The sequence below is a fragment of the Saccostrea cucullata genome, unplaced genomic scaffold (genome assembly GCF_032062105.1).
Source record: "Saccostrea cucullata isolate Sc308-1 unplaced genomic scaffold, CSIRO_AGI_Scuc_v1 ctg6183, whole genome shotgun sequence".
NCBI lineage: Eukaryota > Metazoa > Mollusca > Bivalvia > Ostreida > Ostreidae > Saccostrea > Saccostrea cuccullata.
In genome coordinates, this window is record NW_026920591.1 from 53869 (window position 1) to 73535 (window position 19667).

Sequence of the window (19667 nt, forward strand, 5' to 3'; positions counted from 1 at the left end):
TTATAAGTACCAGTACATTATATTATCATCTTATTCCAAAGCTTTGTATATAGCATAATTTTTATATGATTGTTCAATTCACAATTATTAATTATGACAATTATTAATTATGCATTCCTGATCACACATTTTAATTGTGTGCACATGTATAGTTACATGAATTTTTGAATGGCTTTGAGTAACTGTGATTTTTTTAGAATAAGTCTGTTTGTTTGTTCAGTGATTCATGCGAAAATGTAAATAATTGCATACATGAACTTACACCCAGACATACACACAAAGTACTGTATCCATTTACAGTGGACAGTTTTGTTTTTACCTCCTTTGCCCTTGTGATAAGTGGATGAATTCAAAACAAAGAGAATTCAAAGAAGACGGCATATTAACCTCTTGAATGAAACTGTTTTGAGGCAAATTATAAAATGGCAACATTTTTGCAAGTTTGAAAGGGTGTAAAAATAATCCCGTTAATATGGAAAATGCTACAAAAATTCAAAATTGCATGCAAAGTGCTGAAAAATTTTTTCCTTTGAAAAGGGAGAACATTTAAATTATTTAGTGTATAGAGTTTGAGATTTTTGTTGATGATAAGAAGTAAATTGGGATGGGCTTTTAGTCAAACAATTTGTATTATAACATACAAGTGCCATATTTTCTCTATGCCCTTCCCTTTTAATCTTATGCAAGTCCATTTAAAAAAGAATGTTTGCCTCTTCCCAACTGACTGGCTAACAATGGCCCGGCTTAAAAATTTTACAACCACCAGGGAGCAATCATTTTTTTTATGCATATTGAAATTCAGCATTAATGATGAAATTCTGAGAAAAGAATATTATCCACATCTCTTAACCAACCCAAAGTTTACAGTCTGAGTTGGGAGAGGGAAAACAGACATTTGTTTAAATTTGGACTCATTTTATGACTTACTCTCTCAAAATAAAATGTCAACTAATAAACTTTTAAAAGTTTCACATGCATTTTTTTTTTTCAAAATTGAATCAAATTGAAGGATTTCAAAAGTGCATACTTTTCAAGTCACAAATATCTTGCTACATTGTGCTATTAAATTTACTTTTGAATGAATGGGACATGTCTAGTAGATGAATACATTTTAGTCTATATAAGTATGCATTAGTTGTAGACTTCATACATTGGTTATGTTGTGAATACGTAAGAAATTGATTTATTTTCAATTTGAATATTATTTTTTGTTTGATTTTACATTGTATGCAAATGTTTCAGTAAATTACAATTTGTTCACTTGTGGAAGATAATATGTCTTTATGCAAATATATTGTTTATGTGAGAAAATCAAACATTTGTATAAATGCATTCCATAGGAAAAAAAAAAATCTTTTTTAAGAATGCCAATGTGAGAGACGGCTTTATGCTAGAAATATTATGGTCATACACAAAACATTTCAGCTGCACCAAATCTTTCAAATAAAATTGGCTATGATTATTGTTTAGAGCATGTAGAGTATAGAATAAATAATATATTCAAAGTTTGGCAATCAGTGCTTTTAAAATCTAAAGCTTTTTTTTCATTACTTCATACAGAATGGAATTTTATAACATGCAGTTTTAATGTTAAGGCAGAATGACCAATAGTATACATGTATAGATGGAATTTACTGTAAATATGACATCCACCTTAAATTGGAGATTAAACAAGAATTCAGGCAAACACTAGTTTAACAAACATGTCAAAATTTGAGAAAAATCTCTAAATTTTCGTACATTTTAGATTTACCTCCCTTGGATGGTCATTCTCCCTTAATTTGACAATCAATCTTACCTTACCCAAGGCAGGAGAGAGTTCCGTACAATTTTATATTATTACTGTTATTACATGTATATTATCTACTTTGCAACTTTTCATATTTGGAGCAATATTACACAAGATGTGTATTGACATATCCATAGTGTTATTTCTATTTTAAAAAAATTATATATATACAACTGACCAATCAAAAATTAACTAAAATGAAGAAATAATTGAATTAATTCCTGATCGAAGTGTTTGATTTTAAGATCACCTTTTTGCCTTAAAATGTACTCCTGTAGGTCCTGTGGGTTTTGATTTTGAATCTGATCAACTGTGGAATGTACATTTGTTGCTTCACTTATGCTACAGATATGGATGTTTTAGGAAAAAAGAAATTGATGGGAAACTGACAAACTTGATCGAAATTTTGATTTTGATTCATATTGTAGCTTTGGTATCACTCTTACAAATAAGCGTGATAAGAAAGTGACTTTTCTGCAATTGAGGAAGATTCTACATAAAATATATAAACATAAATCTAAAAAAAAATGTTCAGGGAGATAGATATTTGTGAGTAAAAGAATTTTTCAGAACAGGTTAATATTTCTCTCATGCAAATTAAAGTTGATTAACAGTACATGTATTTCCTAAACGAGTTTAAAAACCATCAGCGTTAGGTTCAGTGAAATGCAATATTTTTAGACTATGTACCAGTATGAACTTAGTTTGATTAAATTCATTAATAATTCTACTTTAGGCGCCTGTTTAAGTTTGCTGTTGTTTCATTTAATCCTTAAGAAAATAAAATGCCCCTTTTCCCTGATAATCATGCAATGCTTCAAGTATATATATTTTTTTGACAAGGTATGAATAATACACAACTCCATTTAATTAAGGAATGTTTTTAAGTTTTGTGCGAGTTATTGGTGCTAGCGCTTCATGAAAAATATGCCTACGTGCAAGTCTGTGTGATTCACACACCAATAATTCACACTAAACTGAAAAACATTTCTTATCTTTACATTTTACATGTTCGGAAGCAACTAAAATATACTCAATATTTGAATTTCTCGCTGCCCTATATCGCTGTATTCTTACTAACGTCGCTGCAGCCTCATTGTGACGTCACGTTAACGCACGTTTCTCCGTGTATATTTCTACGCGTGAGTATACACAAAAATAACTTTCAAATCAATTTCACAGTTGTCTTACAGCGAATGTAAATATTAGTTGTTGAAATAAAGAAAACTACAATTTTTCAGTTCTCATCTTTTAATTTTCACAGAAGTTATTTAACTGTTCAATTGGCATGATTTTATACAAAAGAAATTTTATAGTTATTTTAATCCTATGAAATACAGAACACCTTTATAATGAAATATTATCTGGCTAAAAATAAAAGGAATAGGGAACGAAACAAAGAGTTGCAGAAATATATAATGTTTCTTCGACTGACTGTGTTTTTTTCTTCTCACGCATGTATATTATTAATCAATCTTAGCACTTCATTGAGTAATAATAAGCGAATAACTTAATAGTAACACCTTACTCTTTTGTATACTGTACATGTATTCACAATAAAATTCAGAAAAATACTGCATAGCAGAATATACAGATACACATATCATGAAATGCATTATACATGATGTAAATGTGTTTTCTGACCAATATTATACAACCATTGAATAATTATTCAACTATTCCTGGGCAAAACAAGACAGCAAAAAATTTCACATTACAAGTCCCTCATACACAACACATTTCACATTTTCTCACACATTCACTCTTGATAATTTTCTGTATAAAAACAGATAGTAATAAATGGAATACCCCCACTGCTGTAAAATAGTAACATCACCTGACAATCTAATATAAAATTTAAATTTTACATTCTACCATAAACAAGTCAGACAGCAGTGTAACGATGGACGGCATTGGTTAAAAATAATTCATTATCACAGTTGCCTAATTTGATTGGTCAATTCCCTACCGACGCTGGTCCCACGCTTCATCATCAAAGGGATCGATCTGACGCTTGCTGTATGCCTCCTTAAATTCGGAACCTAGCATGCTTAGATCTCCGGAATCTCGGATCACACCCTGCAGGAAAGAGAATGAGAATCTAAGGTACATGTACAGGTATTTAAATCCAGTTTTCACTAAATACACATAATTCTACAATGGAAATTTCATTGACTTTTATTCCCTATTAACGACCAGCATTTCATACCTTTGGTAGGTATCCTAGGAGTCTCATGGCGTGCTCCTGTAGCAGTTTCTGCCTCTCTTCCTCAATGATCTGTTTCCTGAAGGCCTCCATCCTCTCCTCCTCACGGCGTTCCTCGAGTTCCCTCTCGCGGTCGGCGGCAAACTGCGCCTTCCTGTCATCGATCAGTTTTTCCACCGCCCGTTTGTGTTCCAACTGCTTCATGCGCCGCTTGTTAGCATTCATCTGTTCTATGCGGTCATCCTCCGCAAATTTGGCCATCATCTAGTAATGATAGAAAAATTGTCAATATATACTTATTATCTACTACTTTCTTCGTTTTTTTTTATTGGCATAAATTCTTTTACAAAAATCTTCTTTTTTTTTTAAATAAGCAAACTTTTCTTTTAGGCCATGCAAAATTAATTACTTGGTTCTCAGGCCTTTTTTCAAGAAATACGATGAGGGAGGGAGGCATTTTTTTTTCTTTTTTATTGCCCCCAAAACATGATGAGGCAGCTTTTTACATTGTACAAAACCTCAAAAAATGATGAGGGAGGTGATTTGGTGTTTATATTTTATTGATTTAGCAATAAAAAGGGTCAATGAGGCACCCTTGGAAGAGATGAAGGAGGGCCTGAGAACCAAGAAATTAATTTTTTTTTGCCTTACTATCTTCTTCTTTTCTTGTGCAATTTCCAATTTCAGAATATAAAAGTCTCTTAAAGTTTAACCCAAAGGTTTGTATTTCACTCTATCAAGGTATGTTAGTGCTCTTAGAACAGAGCTAAATAGAGTTATTCCCCTTTTTACCTGTTGCCTGAATTCCTCTTCTTCGTCCTCCTCCGCCTTCCTGCGGAGATTCTTGAAGTGCATCTGTTGGGCGTGTGTGCTCTGTAACTCCAGTCTCTGGCGGATCCTCTTCTCCATATCCTCCTGTTACACAAATTAACAGCAATCAATTAAACTCCAATTACATACATATCATAAACTTTATATCATGTTAAGAGACTTGATAAGAATTTAAAAGCTTTATCATCTATGTACATAAAAGTTAACTAAAATTCAGAATGATACATCAGATGAGATATTTTGTACATATTCCAACAGGTTTATAAAGATAATTTTGATTCCTTTGAGAAAATATTTATCAAATAATTTGAATTTAGAGGCCTTATAAACATTGAATTGAAAGCCAACAAAGAAGCATCCAGCCTTTTTTTCCTCTAACTTCTAGATACACCTACCCTTATTCTAACTGTTAGATCTACCTATAGCTATATCCTTATTCTAACTGTTAAATCCATCTATCCTTATACTAACTATTAGATCCACCTACCCTTTCTTATTCTAACTGTTAGATCCACGTACCCTTTTTTTGCTCTAACTGTTAGATCCACCTATACTTATTCTAACTTTTAGATCCACCTACCCTTATACTAACTGTTAGATCCACCTACCCTTTCTTTCTGCCTCTCTTTCTCCTCCTGCTCCTCGAGGTACAGCTCCAGTCGGATCCTCTCCATCTCCTCTCGGGCCGCCTCCTTCGCTGAGATGTCCTCTGCCAGCTATAAATAGTAACAGGTTTACTGTTAATATTTCATACAAACAAAACAAAACAAGGTAAATGTAAAATTGTCTCCCTTTAACTAGCATTATATATTCAGGATCTACCAAAGGCTTTCAAAATTGTTTGCAAAGAAATGAACACTGATTCTGCTCTTGGTTTAGCACGATCATTCTTTCAAGTATTCAATTTTACAGAGCATTCATAATAAGTCTCGCTTCCACTCCTTCAAAGAATTTGGGAATTTACTGGCTCATCTACTGAAAGAACATTTTTCTGCTAACAAAATACATTGTCATGTGCATCAACTATAATCCCTTCAAGGATTTATAAGCCTATATGATAAATTAAAGGGCCTTTAATAATTACCTCCCTTCTCATGCCCACCTAGCCACCAAACAGACTTCCACTTACCGCGTGCTGTACTCTGGCCATGGCCTCCTCCTTCTGTTTCTTGCTCTCCATGCGGGCGTTCTCTCTCTCCTCCTGGAGTTTGGAGAACTGTAGAATTTTGCGGTTTTCTTCCTCCATTCTCTCTTTCTCCAGGACCTTCCATTCCTCCCGTGCTTGTTTGAATTCCTGGATGTATTTCTGGGTGGCCTTCTTCTTGGACATTGTAAGCTCTCTCTCCCTGGTTAATAGACAGACATAATGTTAATCCAGTTATTTCAAAATAGATATATCATTGGTGGATGTCTGTTAAATATTTGAAGAAAATGATACAGATTTATTTCTTTCACAAATAGCATAATTAGGTATTCATTTCTTCATACACCTGTAACAATACATTTGTTTAAACATGTACAATGCAATATTCTAAATCTTTGAAAATATATGTGTTAATAAATAGGACATTGAACACAAAGTGTTATTAAGAAGAAAAAAAACATCTCAGACTTGTCAGCATGATTAGAAATCAATGACAGATGAAGTGAATTTTATATAAATAAAGAATCTTTTTTGTAATTTTTAAAAAAAAATTTAAAAAGAAAGCCTCTTTCCACCCCTCCCTACCTTTGATCCTCCTCGTAGATCTTGCGTACGATCTCGTCTATCATGAGTTTCTCCTTGAGGAACTCTTCGTAGGCCTGTTGTTTTTTCTGTTCCTGTTCCTCTAACTGTCGCTCCAGTTCCTGTTGGTAGCGGATCTGTTCCCGGTATTTCTCGATCTCTCTCTGTCTCTCCGCCTCTTCGGCTCGATCGTGCTGCATCTTCATTTCATGCGCTATCTCTGAATCTCGTTTCTAGGGGGGAACATATTTTTTAAATAATGTGGAGCAGGTGTAAAAACCTCAATTAAGAAGAACAGTGAAAACTTGTCTAATCTAGTAATGTGAACATCATCAACGCAATGACTTCAAGTTTTCCTTCATCAACTTTCCTTATTATTAGCAATAAACCCCATTGCCCGAATAGGTAGTTTTTTTTTAATAATCTGCTCCAAAGAAATTGGCAGGATTAAACAACATTCTGTGTGAGACAGTTAACATATAGAGAGGGACTTTAACGAGGCCGAGTCTAATTCTAGTGCGCATCACATTGCGCAGTTTTTTTAATTTCATGCAGTCATTAATTATTTTAATTTTAATACAAAATTAACATTATTTGTAACTACTACTGATCTGAAAATGTGACTTTACGACAATCATTGGAAAAAAGAACGTTGAAATGGCTCTTACAACGTCACCATAGATATGTATTTTACCGTAATATGGCAATTTTAGAGGTATTCAGCTTCGACCTAGACCAATCGAGATGGTGAACTTTTTTGAAATTTCACAATTTGGTGACTATTTACATTTACTTTCACTTACTTGAATGAAAAGGAAATCCCTAGGGCAGAAATACAAAAAATATTGAAAAAATGTAATGATTTGGCGATTTTCCTACAAATTCCCATAGGGTCCAATAGTAAAGGTTGACAACATTTAAGATGGCCCACTAAGAAAACAGGGTGGTAAACATTCGATATTTTAATCCTAAAACAATAAATATAATAAAAATTAATTATCAAAAAATTATCAAAATCCCTAGGGCAGAAATAATTAGACTCGGCCTCGTTAAGTTTACTTTCTGTTGGACAAGATTTTGGAATATTCAAAATCCCGATTAAACAAGCTTTACTGTATTTATATGTCACAATTCAGAGATAACTGACAAAGTACAGGAATAAATGTAGATTTCAAAGAAACACATGTAGATAAATTTTACTAAATAATGTACAGTATCTAATTGAATTTTCTGAAATAAATTTTGAAGGATCATTTTATTTACTAAATATGAAATGAAAAATATTGAAAATGCAGGTGAGGAAGAAAAATCCATACCATTTTGTCAAACTTGAGAGCTTCTTTTTCGGCTATCTGTGCTGTTCTTTCTTTGTTCATGTAGGCTGATCGTAACTTTGCTTCTAGTTCTCTCAACTCTAGACTGTACAAAAAAGGAAAGCAACTTTAATGTAAATAGTCTCATTTCTTCGAAAGAAAATATTACATGAATTATTTTTACTGAGTTACACACACACAAAAAGAGTTACATATGCTGCACTAACTGGAAAGCAATTTTTAGAATCACTATCCTGACAATTTCTAAAGGCTTTTACGAAATAATATTTACATTTGCAAATTCCCTTATAGCACTATATGAACCAGGTGTTTTTACATCTCCGTAAAACATGTTCGTCATGTGACCGTAAATTATTTAGTCATAAGCCATCTACCTAATTTGATAGTGACATCATAAGCGATGGACATTATCAACACATTTAATTTATACTGTTGAGTTTAAAAAAAAATGTAATGGATTTTAAACTTTACTTAAATACTAAAGTTACTATTTGTAATAAATCAGTCACAAATGTAAATATAAGTAATATGGTATCATGTTTTGCCTTTTATTGGGATGTAAAACGGGTTTGCACATGATCAAATCTTTATCACATGACCAACCTGTTTTACATCCCAATAAAAGGCAAAACATGATACCTCAATTCTTAATTACACCTTAAATATTTAAGTAATAAATATCATGACTTTATTACACTACCTTGTTTCTCTGATCTGTTGTCTCATTTTCTCGTCCCTGATGGAATCTAGTTTCCGTTTCTCCAGCTCTGCAGCCAGTCTTTCTTCATGAAGTAACTGTTCTTCTCTGATCAAGCGATCTCTCTGGGCCTAAAATATTAAGCAAAGAATATTTTACAAATTCTGGATGTTATTAATTTTCAGTCACAAATCAAATTTACCAATGATGTAAATAATGATTTGTAAAATTTACTGAATAGATGCATTTTTTCATCCATATGAACACATTCAAGAACATTGCTTAAAAAACCCTCACACTTCAGAGTAGGGGGATAATAAAGAGTTCAATCTTATATACCACAAATACAGGAATAAATACATGTTTAATTCTATAATTGTTTTTAAAAATAAAATGACAAGAAAGCCTTTCTCAATTTTGTTGCATTTTAAGTAAATTCATCAAGTAACTGAACATTTTAACCTTTAGGATTGCCTCCTCCATTTCCCTTTCCTTCTGCTCCATCATAGTCCGCCTGATAAAACGTTTCTCTGAGATACGCTCCTCATTGCTCATGTTAGCCTCGAGTCTTTTCTCCTCGTGTAAGCGACGAATCGTGTCTTCCCGATAATCTTCTTGTCTTCTCATGTTCTCTAACTGCCTTTCTCTCGCCCCTCCTGTCAGGGCTCGGCGCACAGTTGTCTACAAAATGGAACATGCAAGTTATTCACCATGTTCAAATAAGTTTAAACTATTACACTGACATTAGATAACTAGAATTATCATGTAGGCTAGTTGCAATTTATGAGAAAAAAATCCTGCTGAGGCATTGCTTGAGGGTAATTGGATAAAATCCTCATTAGATAAAGCATTTAGTGTCTGAAAGTTTGATTTTAATATGGCAAAAATTCTGTACAGGTCTGTGTTGAAAGTGATACGAAAAAATATATTAGGCTATTTACATGAAACATGAAAAAAATCTCACAGTGCACACTATTTTCGAAAGTTTTTCCTTCGAAAAGCATCACAACTGCAAAATTTACATTCTAGAATAACTTTAAATAAAATTTTATCACGTAAATATTTGATTATTGCTTAAAATACTTACCATTTTAGCTATAAATTTAAATTTTCACTTCCAAGTGTAATAAGTCGATATGCTCTCAGTGTATTTGTGTTTGCACTTGGACTCGTCTGTTGCTAGGTTGGAACAGACTTGTCTTGCTGTAACAAATTTTTTTCCTGAATCTTTAGACGGATGTGTGACAGATTGAAACTTTTTTCTTTATTATTATTGCATGGAAAATGAACAATATTAAAAGATTATTTGGAAGCCACAAAACTCCGTGAATTAAATGTTTTAAAAATAACCTTTCAAACCTTAATGGATGGTTCCATTTTTTCAAAAAAATTTAACATTATCGGAACCGGATAAAAACGGAAAAAGAGTCCATGTATACTAAAGAGATCTTGCTATATTCGTCGATATACATTCTTTATTTATTATTTTATGTTGTGGATATTTTGTTTATATTTTTGCCCTGTTCATGATTGAAAAAATATTGAATACCTTTAACTTTGGATCGACGAGAAAAAATCCCGACGGCTAAACGGAAGTAAAAACATTTCAACCGGTGTCGAAAAGGTAAACTGCAAACAGAAAGGAAACTAACTGCAAACAATCCAAAAAAATCAAACTACCGACCTACCATCGGTGTAAATTGTCCTATTTACTGGTAAGAAAAAGGTATGTACTTTATTTTGAAATCAACAAAGACAGGTTCTCTCCAATATTTATAAACTTTTGCGGAGAGAGAATTTATCCACCCTTACCGTTAAAAATGTCAACTTAACCCGAATTGCCTTTTATCAACAAACCTAGTATATATTCATTGTTTATTGTTCGTTTGTTTTCACAATCATGGCAAACATTTAACAATATTACATATCCAGAATAGTTATTGTTTAGTTTTAGAATATTTTTCAGGTGGGTTCAACAGGAAAAAGAATAAAATGGCAGTCCCAGCAAAGATAGTTTTGAAGAGCGGGACAAAGATGTCTCTGAATGACAGGTGAGGGGAGTTGTAGACCCTGAAGAAGGGGGAGAGTGTCTACAGCATGTAAGGAGGGTGTTCCCTGGTCGAGAGACCCTCTGAATGGTGTAGGAGAGGATGTGCTATATGTCACTTATGAGTGATCATGCGCAAAAGTTTGTTACAGTAGAAAACAGACTTTTTCTCCAAAACATTAACACACCCTTTTCATAGGGTGTCGAAATGCATGAAATGAAATTATTAGAGTTAACTTTTTTTTTAAATAAAGAGTGTACTATGAAAATTGGAAATTTTACAAATTTTAAATCAGAATATTTGACTTGTGACAAGAAAGATGGTTTGTATTTTATGTGCATTCTTTGAATTTTTTTTCTGGTGTTTAAATAACTGCATGATGCAATTTTGAAGATTTATTGTAATAGTTTCACAATAACATGTAAAAGAATGGTTGGCTCTAGTAAGGCATAGTTCACAATAGTGACATTGAAAGCTATCATTAGCACTGCCCTAGTAAGGTAAATATCCAAATTTATTTGGAATACCTTGCAGTCATGGGCAAAACTAAGGACTGAAGAAAGGCTTGTGTTTACACAATCATATGAAAATAATGAAGAAAAGGTTAAAAAAAAAAAAAGCAATAATGGATATGCTTTGCAGTAATGAGCCAACCTACATGTATATAAAAAAGCATGGAGAAAAAGTCTTTAAGAATTAAGTCTTGCAGTGATGGGTGTTATCCCTAGTAAGACTAATGCACCCTCTCCTTGTAATCCCGAAGATTTACCAACATTGTCAAGACGCCGACATCACCCACCTCACCCCAGGCCATCCGAGCCAGAATGGCGGAGGCCCAGCAGGCATCCTCAGCCAATCGGAGGCTAGCTCAGCAAATGGCAAACAGACCTACAGTACAGGCAGCACTGAAAATCAAAAAGGTGAGTGACCAGCTAGGACTTCAGTTGGACGTCAGTTTTCGGAAATAAGGCAGCTGTGAGAATTTGAAAAATAATGACATGAGAAGTTGGGGAAATAAACATGAAAAAATTTAAAGATGAAATTTCCCCCCAAAAAGAGAAATCACATATGGTTTTTTGATGATTTCTTTGGAAACTTTACAATTAGTAATGCCAAAATAACACCAACACCAGTTAGAAAAAAGTTTGTATTATGGGGTCAGTGTCATTGATTCATTGCACTAATGAAAAGAAGAGGCCTGGTCTAGGACGACACTGTTTACAGTTAAAAGTGGAATTAACAAGATGTGTTTGTGAAACACTATGCGCCCGGCATCAACAAAGTTCAAAAAGCTATTTTTAGTATATAGGTCACAGTCAAGGTCACAAGGTCATTGACCTTGGTGTTGTTTGTAAGAACTTAATTAGTGGGGTATGCATACTAAATATGAAGTCCCTATCTCCTATGGTTCAAAAGTTATGGCAAAAAGTGGAAAAAACAATTTTTAGCATATAGATCACAGTCAAGGTCACAAGGTCATTGACCTTGATGTCATTTGAAGGAACTTCATTAGTGGAGTATGCATACCAAATATGAAGTCCCTATCTCTTATGGTTCAAAAGTTATGACAAACAGTTGAAAAAGCTATTTTTAGCATAGGGGTCACAGTCAAGGTCACAAGGTCATTGACCTTGATGTCATTTGAAAGAACTTTATTAAAAGAGTATGCATACTAAATATGAAGTCCCTATCTCCTATGGTTCAAAAGTTATGGCAAAAAGTGGAAAAAGTCATTTTTAGCATATAGGTCACAGTCAAGGTCACAAGGTCATTGACTTTGATGTCATTTGAAAGAACTTTATTAGTGGAATACACATACCAAATATAAAGTCTCTATCTCTTATGGTTCAAAAGTTATGACAAACAGTTGAAAAAGTTATTTTTAGCATATAGGTCACAGTCAAGGTCACAAGGTCATTGACCTTGATGTCATTTGAAAGAACTTTATTAGAGGAATATGCATACCAAATATGAAGTCTCTATCTCTTACGGTTCAAAAGTTTTGGCGAATGTTAAAGTTGACAACAGACAGACAGACAAACAGATAAACAGACAAACAGATAAACAGACAAACAGACAGGACAAAAACAATATGCGCCCCGAAAAAAATTCGGGCGCATAAAAAATCTATTCAATTCTTTTGTTATAAGTTTCAAGATTCCAATTTCTTGTTGTACAAATGTATGCATGTATTGATTCAGAAGATTTTTATACAGGAATTGAAATATTTTAACCCGTTGTAGACCAGCTTGAAGCAGCGTTTGGGTAGGACTAATGTGAAGGCCAGGTTGAATCTGAGTGCTGTCAGAGGGCGGGGCCGTGGAGGAGGGGGTGTTGGATTCAACAGAGGACAAAGGGGTGGAGGACGGGGACAGAGGGGAGGATCCAGAGGCGGACCAGGGGGAGACGCAATGGCTCCTAGAGGTTATCACTAATGAGAATATAAACTTATGTAGCTGTAGAGGGTACAATCAAAATAACTTGATATTTAAAGTAAAACTGTAAAGACATTACACAAATCCTGACATTGATTGAAAAATGTTTGATAGCACCACTGCCTTTTTCGAATAGTGAGAATTTTTGAGCAGTTTTTTCATTTAACGTTGAACAATTCACATCGTTCAATTTAATAGTTTTGAAGTGATAGGTTCTGCCTAAACTTTTCTTATAAGCTGACAAGTGAAATACCTGAAGATTAATTTGATTTTGTAAAGAAAGTCTCAATCACTTCCACAACATGTTCAATCAACCCTAAAAAAGGTCTAAAATAGAGGTGGAGCTGTGATAGTATTCTTTTTCACAGTTGTGTAGAATGTTACACCTGTCATGTTTATTACAGGGCGGGGTCGTGGTGGATTTGTACAGCCCAGCAAACAAGGGGGAGGATTCGGAAGTCCTCGGGGTGGATTCAGGTGGGGATCCAGAAATTTATTTATTTCTTTAAATACTGTAAAAGCACAAATATTCGTGGGGGATTAAATTTCGTTTATTTCGTTGTTAACAATTATCAACGAAATTAAATCCCACACGAAATTTTTTATGATTATATATTGAATGGAATTACTCTCAAAACAACGAAATTAAATGCCCACGAAACTATTTTTGATGACAAATCAACGAAATTTTATCCCCACGAAAATTTGTGCTTCTACAGTATATATCACATTTATCCGTGTATTCTTCTTAGCATCTTTTGCAGAAAGAAAGAAACTCTCATTCATTCAAGTACAAAGCTAAGTGTCTTTGTACACATATGCATGTACACAAATAGAAACATTAAGAAATGCACAAAGTCAAATCTACACTAACATGAACAAAAAATAAATTTCTTCTGAATATAAAAAAAAAATCTAAATATTTAACTTATTAAACAGTAATTATAAGTAGTTGAACAACTACTATCTAAGAAATAAAGTCCACGTTTTTGTGAATGTTGCAGAATAATCTCCGAGGTCGAGAAATGTTGTTTGAAAGATAAAAACTGAGGCATCATTCACGAAAATAAGGACTTTATTTCTATTCTGCTACATGTAGTTAGCAGCCCTAAAATACGACTGATAGTTTCTCTATAGAGAATCGAACTAGGTCACCATGCTGCTTTAACGCTGTTCCATTTAACACCAGAGTGTAAATTTGTTTGTTTACCTGTGAATAGAATGCAGACAATTTGAACTTTCGCTGCATTAAAATTAGCCTTTTATTGTTTGTAGCTTGAAAAGATTAATCTTTTTGAATGTACAATGGGCCTAACAAAATCAGTTTCCTATTTTACCACTTTATTACCAAGATCAAAAGTTTGAAAATGGCGGAGGGCTGTTCGGGAAACAGCCCCACTTGGCCTTAAAAACCTACATTCATCAGCTGCTATTTTCTGCAATATACAGTGTTTAAATTGTAAAAGATGACACATCAATGTGGTTTAAATACGTATTTCATTCTTAAGTCAAATGTACATTTCAACTGCACAGGTTTTATATGTGTTTCTGATCTGATAATTTTTGATGACGTTCGTGAGTTATTGGAGAATAATGTCCGCGGCTTTCCTTTGAGGTAGCCAATTATCGTGGTAGAATGGTCTGCTGTTTGGGAGGTCCGTGTTTGTTCTGCTCTTATTTTGTATATTGTTTAATGGACGTTGAGATTGAATACTTTCGTTATCTCCATATCCTTCTTCTTACACAAATAATGATTAAGAAAAAACATTAGAAAGTGGCTGGTTTATTTTTTTCTTTTTGAAAAGCCAGTAAATGGGTTATCGATCAATGAAAATGTTTTATTTTTACAGAGGGCGTGGCAGAGGAAGAGGGGGATTTGGAGACCGAGGGTAAGTTTGATACGAAATGCCAGCAGCTGACATAGTGTAATTTTGTTTGTATGTAATGATAAAGGTACATAATAGTATTGTTGTAAACATTTGTAAATTCCTCCATGCACCGTTTTCTTTTATTATCAGGGGTCGAGGACGAGGGGGTTTCTATGACAACTCGTGAGTGTTTTCATGCATTGCTGCTTGTGTTTTTACATTGCACGCAGACATGATTCTCACTTATCTGGAATTTGTTATCTTTTTAGAAAAATAGAATGAAAAAAGCATTGATAGAAAATACAATTACTTTTTTATACAATGTGCTTTTAGCAAAATGAAATGCAGGATAGCTTGGTTGTTCACAATTATTTATCAAAAGCGTAAATGTAGTCATTGAGTAACATTGTAGAACCAGGGGACGTGGTAGAGGGGGTAACCAGGACTACATGTGAGTCCACTTATTGTTGCTAGCAGCCCTTGTGTCAATTTTTGTTGCTCACATTTACCCAAGTCCCTTTTTTCTTGAGTTTGGCAAAAATACAAATATTTTGATTTACCTTTTTAATTTCTTTTTAGTAGGACCAGTGTGTTTTAAAATTTGCACAATGATGTAAGACTTTTTACATCCCTTAATGGTATCAAGCTTTAGGTTTACCTAACATGGACTTCTGCACCATAAGAATTCACTGATCTCTGACTGATAATGACTTTTGGACAATATGATATCTTCTTAAGAAGATGAAATCACAAGTGTATGATAAAGATTAGACAAGGGAATTTAAATGAGTTTTAAAAAGTTTGCTGTCATATTGAAATTGAACTGAATTTTGACAGTTGCCGAAATTCCAGTCAGTTACTGATTTTTGTAGATTTATGATAGCTTCAAGTCCTTCAAAAGGTTTTAGCTAAGCTTACCGTATTTTGCCGAGTATAATACGCATTGATGTAAAATACGCACCCCCCTTTTTGAGTCTGAAACTGGGGAAAAAAAATGCAGTTCGGATGTATTATACGCAACAGAAAAATTTACCAAGCAATGTTCTGAACTTTGAAAATCGCAGTAATTTGTTACGAAAATCGGCACGAGGATTAAGTGTCCAAAATTTACTGAACACACTTTTTTAAAATACACACTTTATAACTTTCTCTTAATCCTGACATTCCATATCGCGGCAATCTAGAGAAAATTACTTATTCATTTATTTCAACAAAGCACTAGATAATGTTGCGTAAAAGAATTAACAGATTTTTTTTATGAATAGTTACGGTGATTTTGAAATTATGCATCGCCATATTCTTAGATGAAATAATTTTATTTCAACAAAGCAAGAGATATTGTCGAAAGTTTTATCAGTTGTCATATTTAATTTTGGTTCTAGATAATCATGCTGAAAATTATCTTACAATATTTTAACAGGAAACGAAATTGAAACATCAAAGTATTTATTTCTTTAAGAAGACTACGATTTTCCTCTTCTGAATCTTCGCGAATATCTTATTTTCTAAATGATACCACACATGCTCACACATACGAAAGGTTATAAACTGACCCCCAATTTTTAAAAAGAAAATAATCAATGCAATTAACATAGAAGTAAATAATCAGTGCTCTAACTGTAAAAACATTGCTTTGGAATCGGTAGACAATTAATTGCCCCGAGGGGTGTTGATAGGTAATTATCATTTGACCAGCGCATGTGTGTCACAAGATTGGCTTCCTTTCATTGGGAAGTATGGGGGGGTGTTAATATTGTTGCAGATTATCATTGAGTTATTTTAAACCTAAAATTAATATTTATTTTATTATATTTCATTAAAAAATGATTTATTACTTTGTCTGGCAGATAAGATGCATGTGCACTATCATTACGGAAGCACGTGACATAGGCATGAGTAAACGTGTAAAAATAACATCAATTATGGCGGCCCTCTCGGAGACAATCAACATGCGGCTCAAATTACTTTTAACTTACTTTTTCATGTTATTTTGGTATCAAAAGATTATAAAAGTGACATTTTTAAGAAGCATACCTTCCAACAATAACTTTCCGAAGTTTAAAATATGGCAATAAACAAAAGAAATTGCATATGTCTCTAGGTAATACTACGGTATGTACGTATGATAGCCGTGTTTCACCTGAAAGAAAAACTTGTCAAAATCCCATTGTGATGTAAAATACGCATCCCTTTCTCACAGTAATTTATTTTAGGAAAAAAGTGCGTATAATATTCCCCCAAATACGGTATAAAGAATTGAGATGAAGAATAACAATGCATAGATATTATGCTTCCTGCTAAATTTCAATCCTCAGCTTTAAAATTTTCAAACCTTAATTTTAAGTAATTATGGTAAATGGAATAGTTTTAAATGTTTTTGCAGCCTTTCGTATGTAGCCAGGTGTCTTGCTTGTTTTTGTAGAACAAACCTGACCTTTATTAGTCTTTTACAAATAGCTGTACAATTACTTACAAAGTTCTGATGAATGGATCGAAATATGTTGAGATTCATGACTTTAAAAATTAAATTTGAATTAAACTTTTTTTGTCATTGGAAAACATACATTGAATAATTGGTATTGTATTTTCTGTTATAGGCGAGGTGGTAGAGGAAACCGTGGCAACAGGGGAGGTAATCGCTTTCAGCGAGGTCGTGGGGGTCGAGGTAGAGGTCGCGGAGGGTCAAGGGGAGGAGGCATGACAGCAGAGGAACTAGACAATCAGTTAGACGCCTACATGTCCAAAACAAAGAGTAACCTAGACGCAGAGCTCGACGCCTACATGGCCGAATCCCAGAGCTGAGCATAAATACCAAGGGAGTTTGGAAGAATCTGATGCAATTATGGACGAGTAGTGTTAATTTAGAAATGAAAACACAGAGGAGTTCTGAATAATCTGATGTAACCTTACAGACAAATAGTGTAGAGATATCAAATGTCAGTTTAATATGAACATTTGTGCAATATGTCAAATCTGAATCCATGTTTCCTCATCAGATTTTAACAGTGGACAGAATTACTTGTTTTATGTTTTATATTGTGGGTACTATAAGTTTTCTCATTCTTGTTGAGAATAAATATTAAGATATAGTGGTTTTGATGTGAGGGGCTATAGAGGAGATGTAGAGTTTAGTACATGTAACTGCTTAGTTTTATATTGGGGCTAATATGATTCATATAAAATGTATACCAAATAACTTGTATATACATGTACTTTTTAAAATAGTTTTTTGTAGTTTCTGATCAAAGAACATGTATGTACATTTATTAAATAGTATTTGTGTTCATTTGTTTTATGTAGCTGGTGTAGACGTAAAATTGATAGTGTGTTTGTCTAAGTAAATCAGTATTGTCATTAGTTGAATATTTAACATTGAGCTTTATTTTGTTTAAAGGCACAAAAATTTTATTCTTTTTATGGAAATAAAGTAATGTGCAAGTCCCATCAAGGCCAATTAATATTTTAATTTTTGTAGGAAACTGTATGCCTATGTATACAGTTTCTTTGTGGTTGTATGCTGTAGAATGTTTTTATAGCACAGTTATCTTTTTTGTTGAAGTATATAAAATATACTACTTACCTAGGCCTACTTTTTGTCTTGAATTAAAAATTGTGAATCCTGTAAAACAGATTGCTCTTATGATTTTGAAGAACATTGCTGATTCATAGAATGCCAATTGCTGAAAGATGTCCAAAATCAGTGTTTCCTATTTGATCTTGATTTGCATGATAATTCAAAAGAAAGGATATACAGTAAAACACGTTTAGTACGAACACGGATAAAGCGAATTCACAGATATAACGAAGTGTTTCTGGGTCCCCGGCAAAATTCTTAACAAATCTTTGTAAAATTTTACGCTTATAACGAACTCTGATATAACGAATTTACGGATATAGCGAAATGATTTTGAGTCCCCTCAAGGTTGAATATAATAAATTTTACATCTTTTATAACGAACTTTCAAAGATTTCAAAATTTGAATAATTGAACTGACTTTATTTTCTCTCAGCATTTGTATATAAAATTCAATTCATAATAAAACCTTAGTTATCGAAGGTACCAGGGGGGTATGTTTTGTAATATTTGCTTCCCTAACATATTTGATAGTAACACTTGAAGGAAAACATGCATATTGCAAATTTGCTATATATGGTTATACTAACTTGTTATACGGATATAACGAATTACGGATATAGGAAATTAAATTAACAGGTCCCCAGGACTTCGCTATAACCGTGTTTTACTGTATTCACTATGACAAAAGAATTGACCTATTAGAGAGAACAATTTCCCGGAAAAAGTGACATTTAAAAATTAACATTTAACCCCCTTCCCCGCAGTCACGCATTTTAACGCATATACCATTTCCTATTTCTAACGCAAAATCACGCATATACCGTTTCCCCGCAATCACGCATTTTCACGCACTTTAAAAAGTTCATTTAATCGTTAATTCAATGCCAATATCCTTCTATTTTATACTTGCAAAAATCTCATCAAATAAGAAAAGTCATTTTTGTATTGAAATACAGCGTCATAATATTATTTACGCTAAACATTAGAGAAACGTGTACCACGCTAAAAGGCGCTTGCGGGGAAATGGTAAATTTCTATGTCTATGACGTGATCATTTAGTGCATGGAGCATAACAGTTCAGTAAGTTGTAAAGAGTTAATTGTTCTTTTCTACTGTGTAATTAAATGTCTAATTTTTATGCGCCAGGATCGATAGA

General features: G+C 33.3%; 2 protein-coding genes across 6 annotated transcripts; one reads left to right on the forward strand and one right to left on the reverse strand.

The window, feature by feature from the left end:
• Positions 1–3050: 3050 nt before the first annotated feature.
• LOC134252722 (meiosis-specific nuclear structural protein 1-like) lies at positions 3051–9780 on the reverse strand. The gene is made up of 10 exons (XM_062735233.1): positions 9671–9780; positions 9046–9264; positions 8587–8714; positions 7869–7971; positions 6556–6785; positions 5956–6172; positions 5435–5542; positions 4788–4910; positions 3999–4259; positions 3051–3868 (listed from the first exon to the last, which is right to left on the reverse strand). The coding sequence occupies exons 1-10, from the start codon at positions 9671–9673 to the stop codon at positions 3755–3757; spliced, it is 1506 nt and encodes a 501-aa protein (XP_062591217.1). The 5' UTR covers positions 9674–9780; the 3' UTR covers positions 3051–3754.
• Positions 9781–10019: 239 nt separating this feature from the next.
• LOC134252733 (chromatin target of PRMT1 protein-like) lies at positions 10020–18518 on the forward strand. 5 transcript variants are annotated; one of them, XM_062735240.1, is made up of 9 exons: positions 10020–10298; positions 10550–10634; positions 11395–11551; positions 12875–13055; positions 13471–13543; positions 14917–14955; positions 15085–15117; positions 15347–15385; positions 17532–18518. In XM_062735240.1, exons 2-9 carry the CDS (start codon positions 10576–10578, stop codon positions 17734–17736), a joined length of 786 nt encoding a protein of 261 aa, XP_062591224.1. In that variant the 5' UTR covers positions 10020–10298; positions 10550–10575; the 3' UTR covers positions 17737–18518. The 5 variants fall into 5 exon arrangements, with proteins under 5 accessions (XP_062591224.1, XP_062591229.1, XP_062591237.1 ...); XM_062735245.1 differs by having other exon boundaries at positions 10020–10278; XM_062735253.1 differs by lacking the exon at positions 15085–15117 and having other exon boundaries at positions 10021–10298.
• The last annotated feature ends 1149 nt before the right edge of the window (positions 18519–19667 follow it).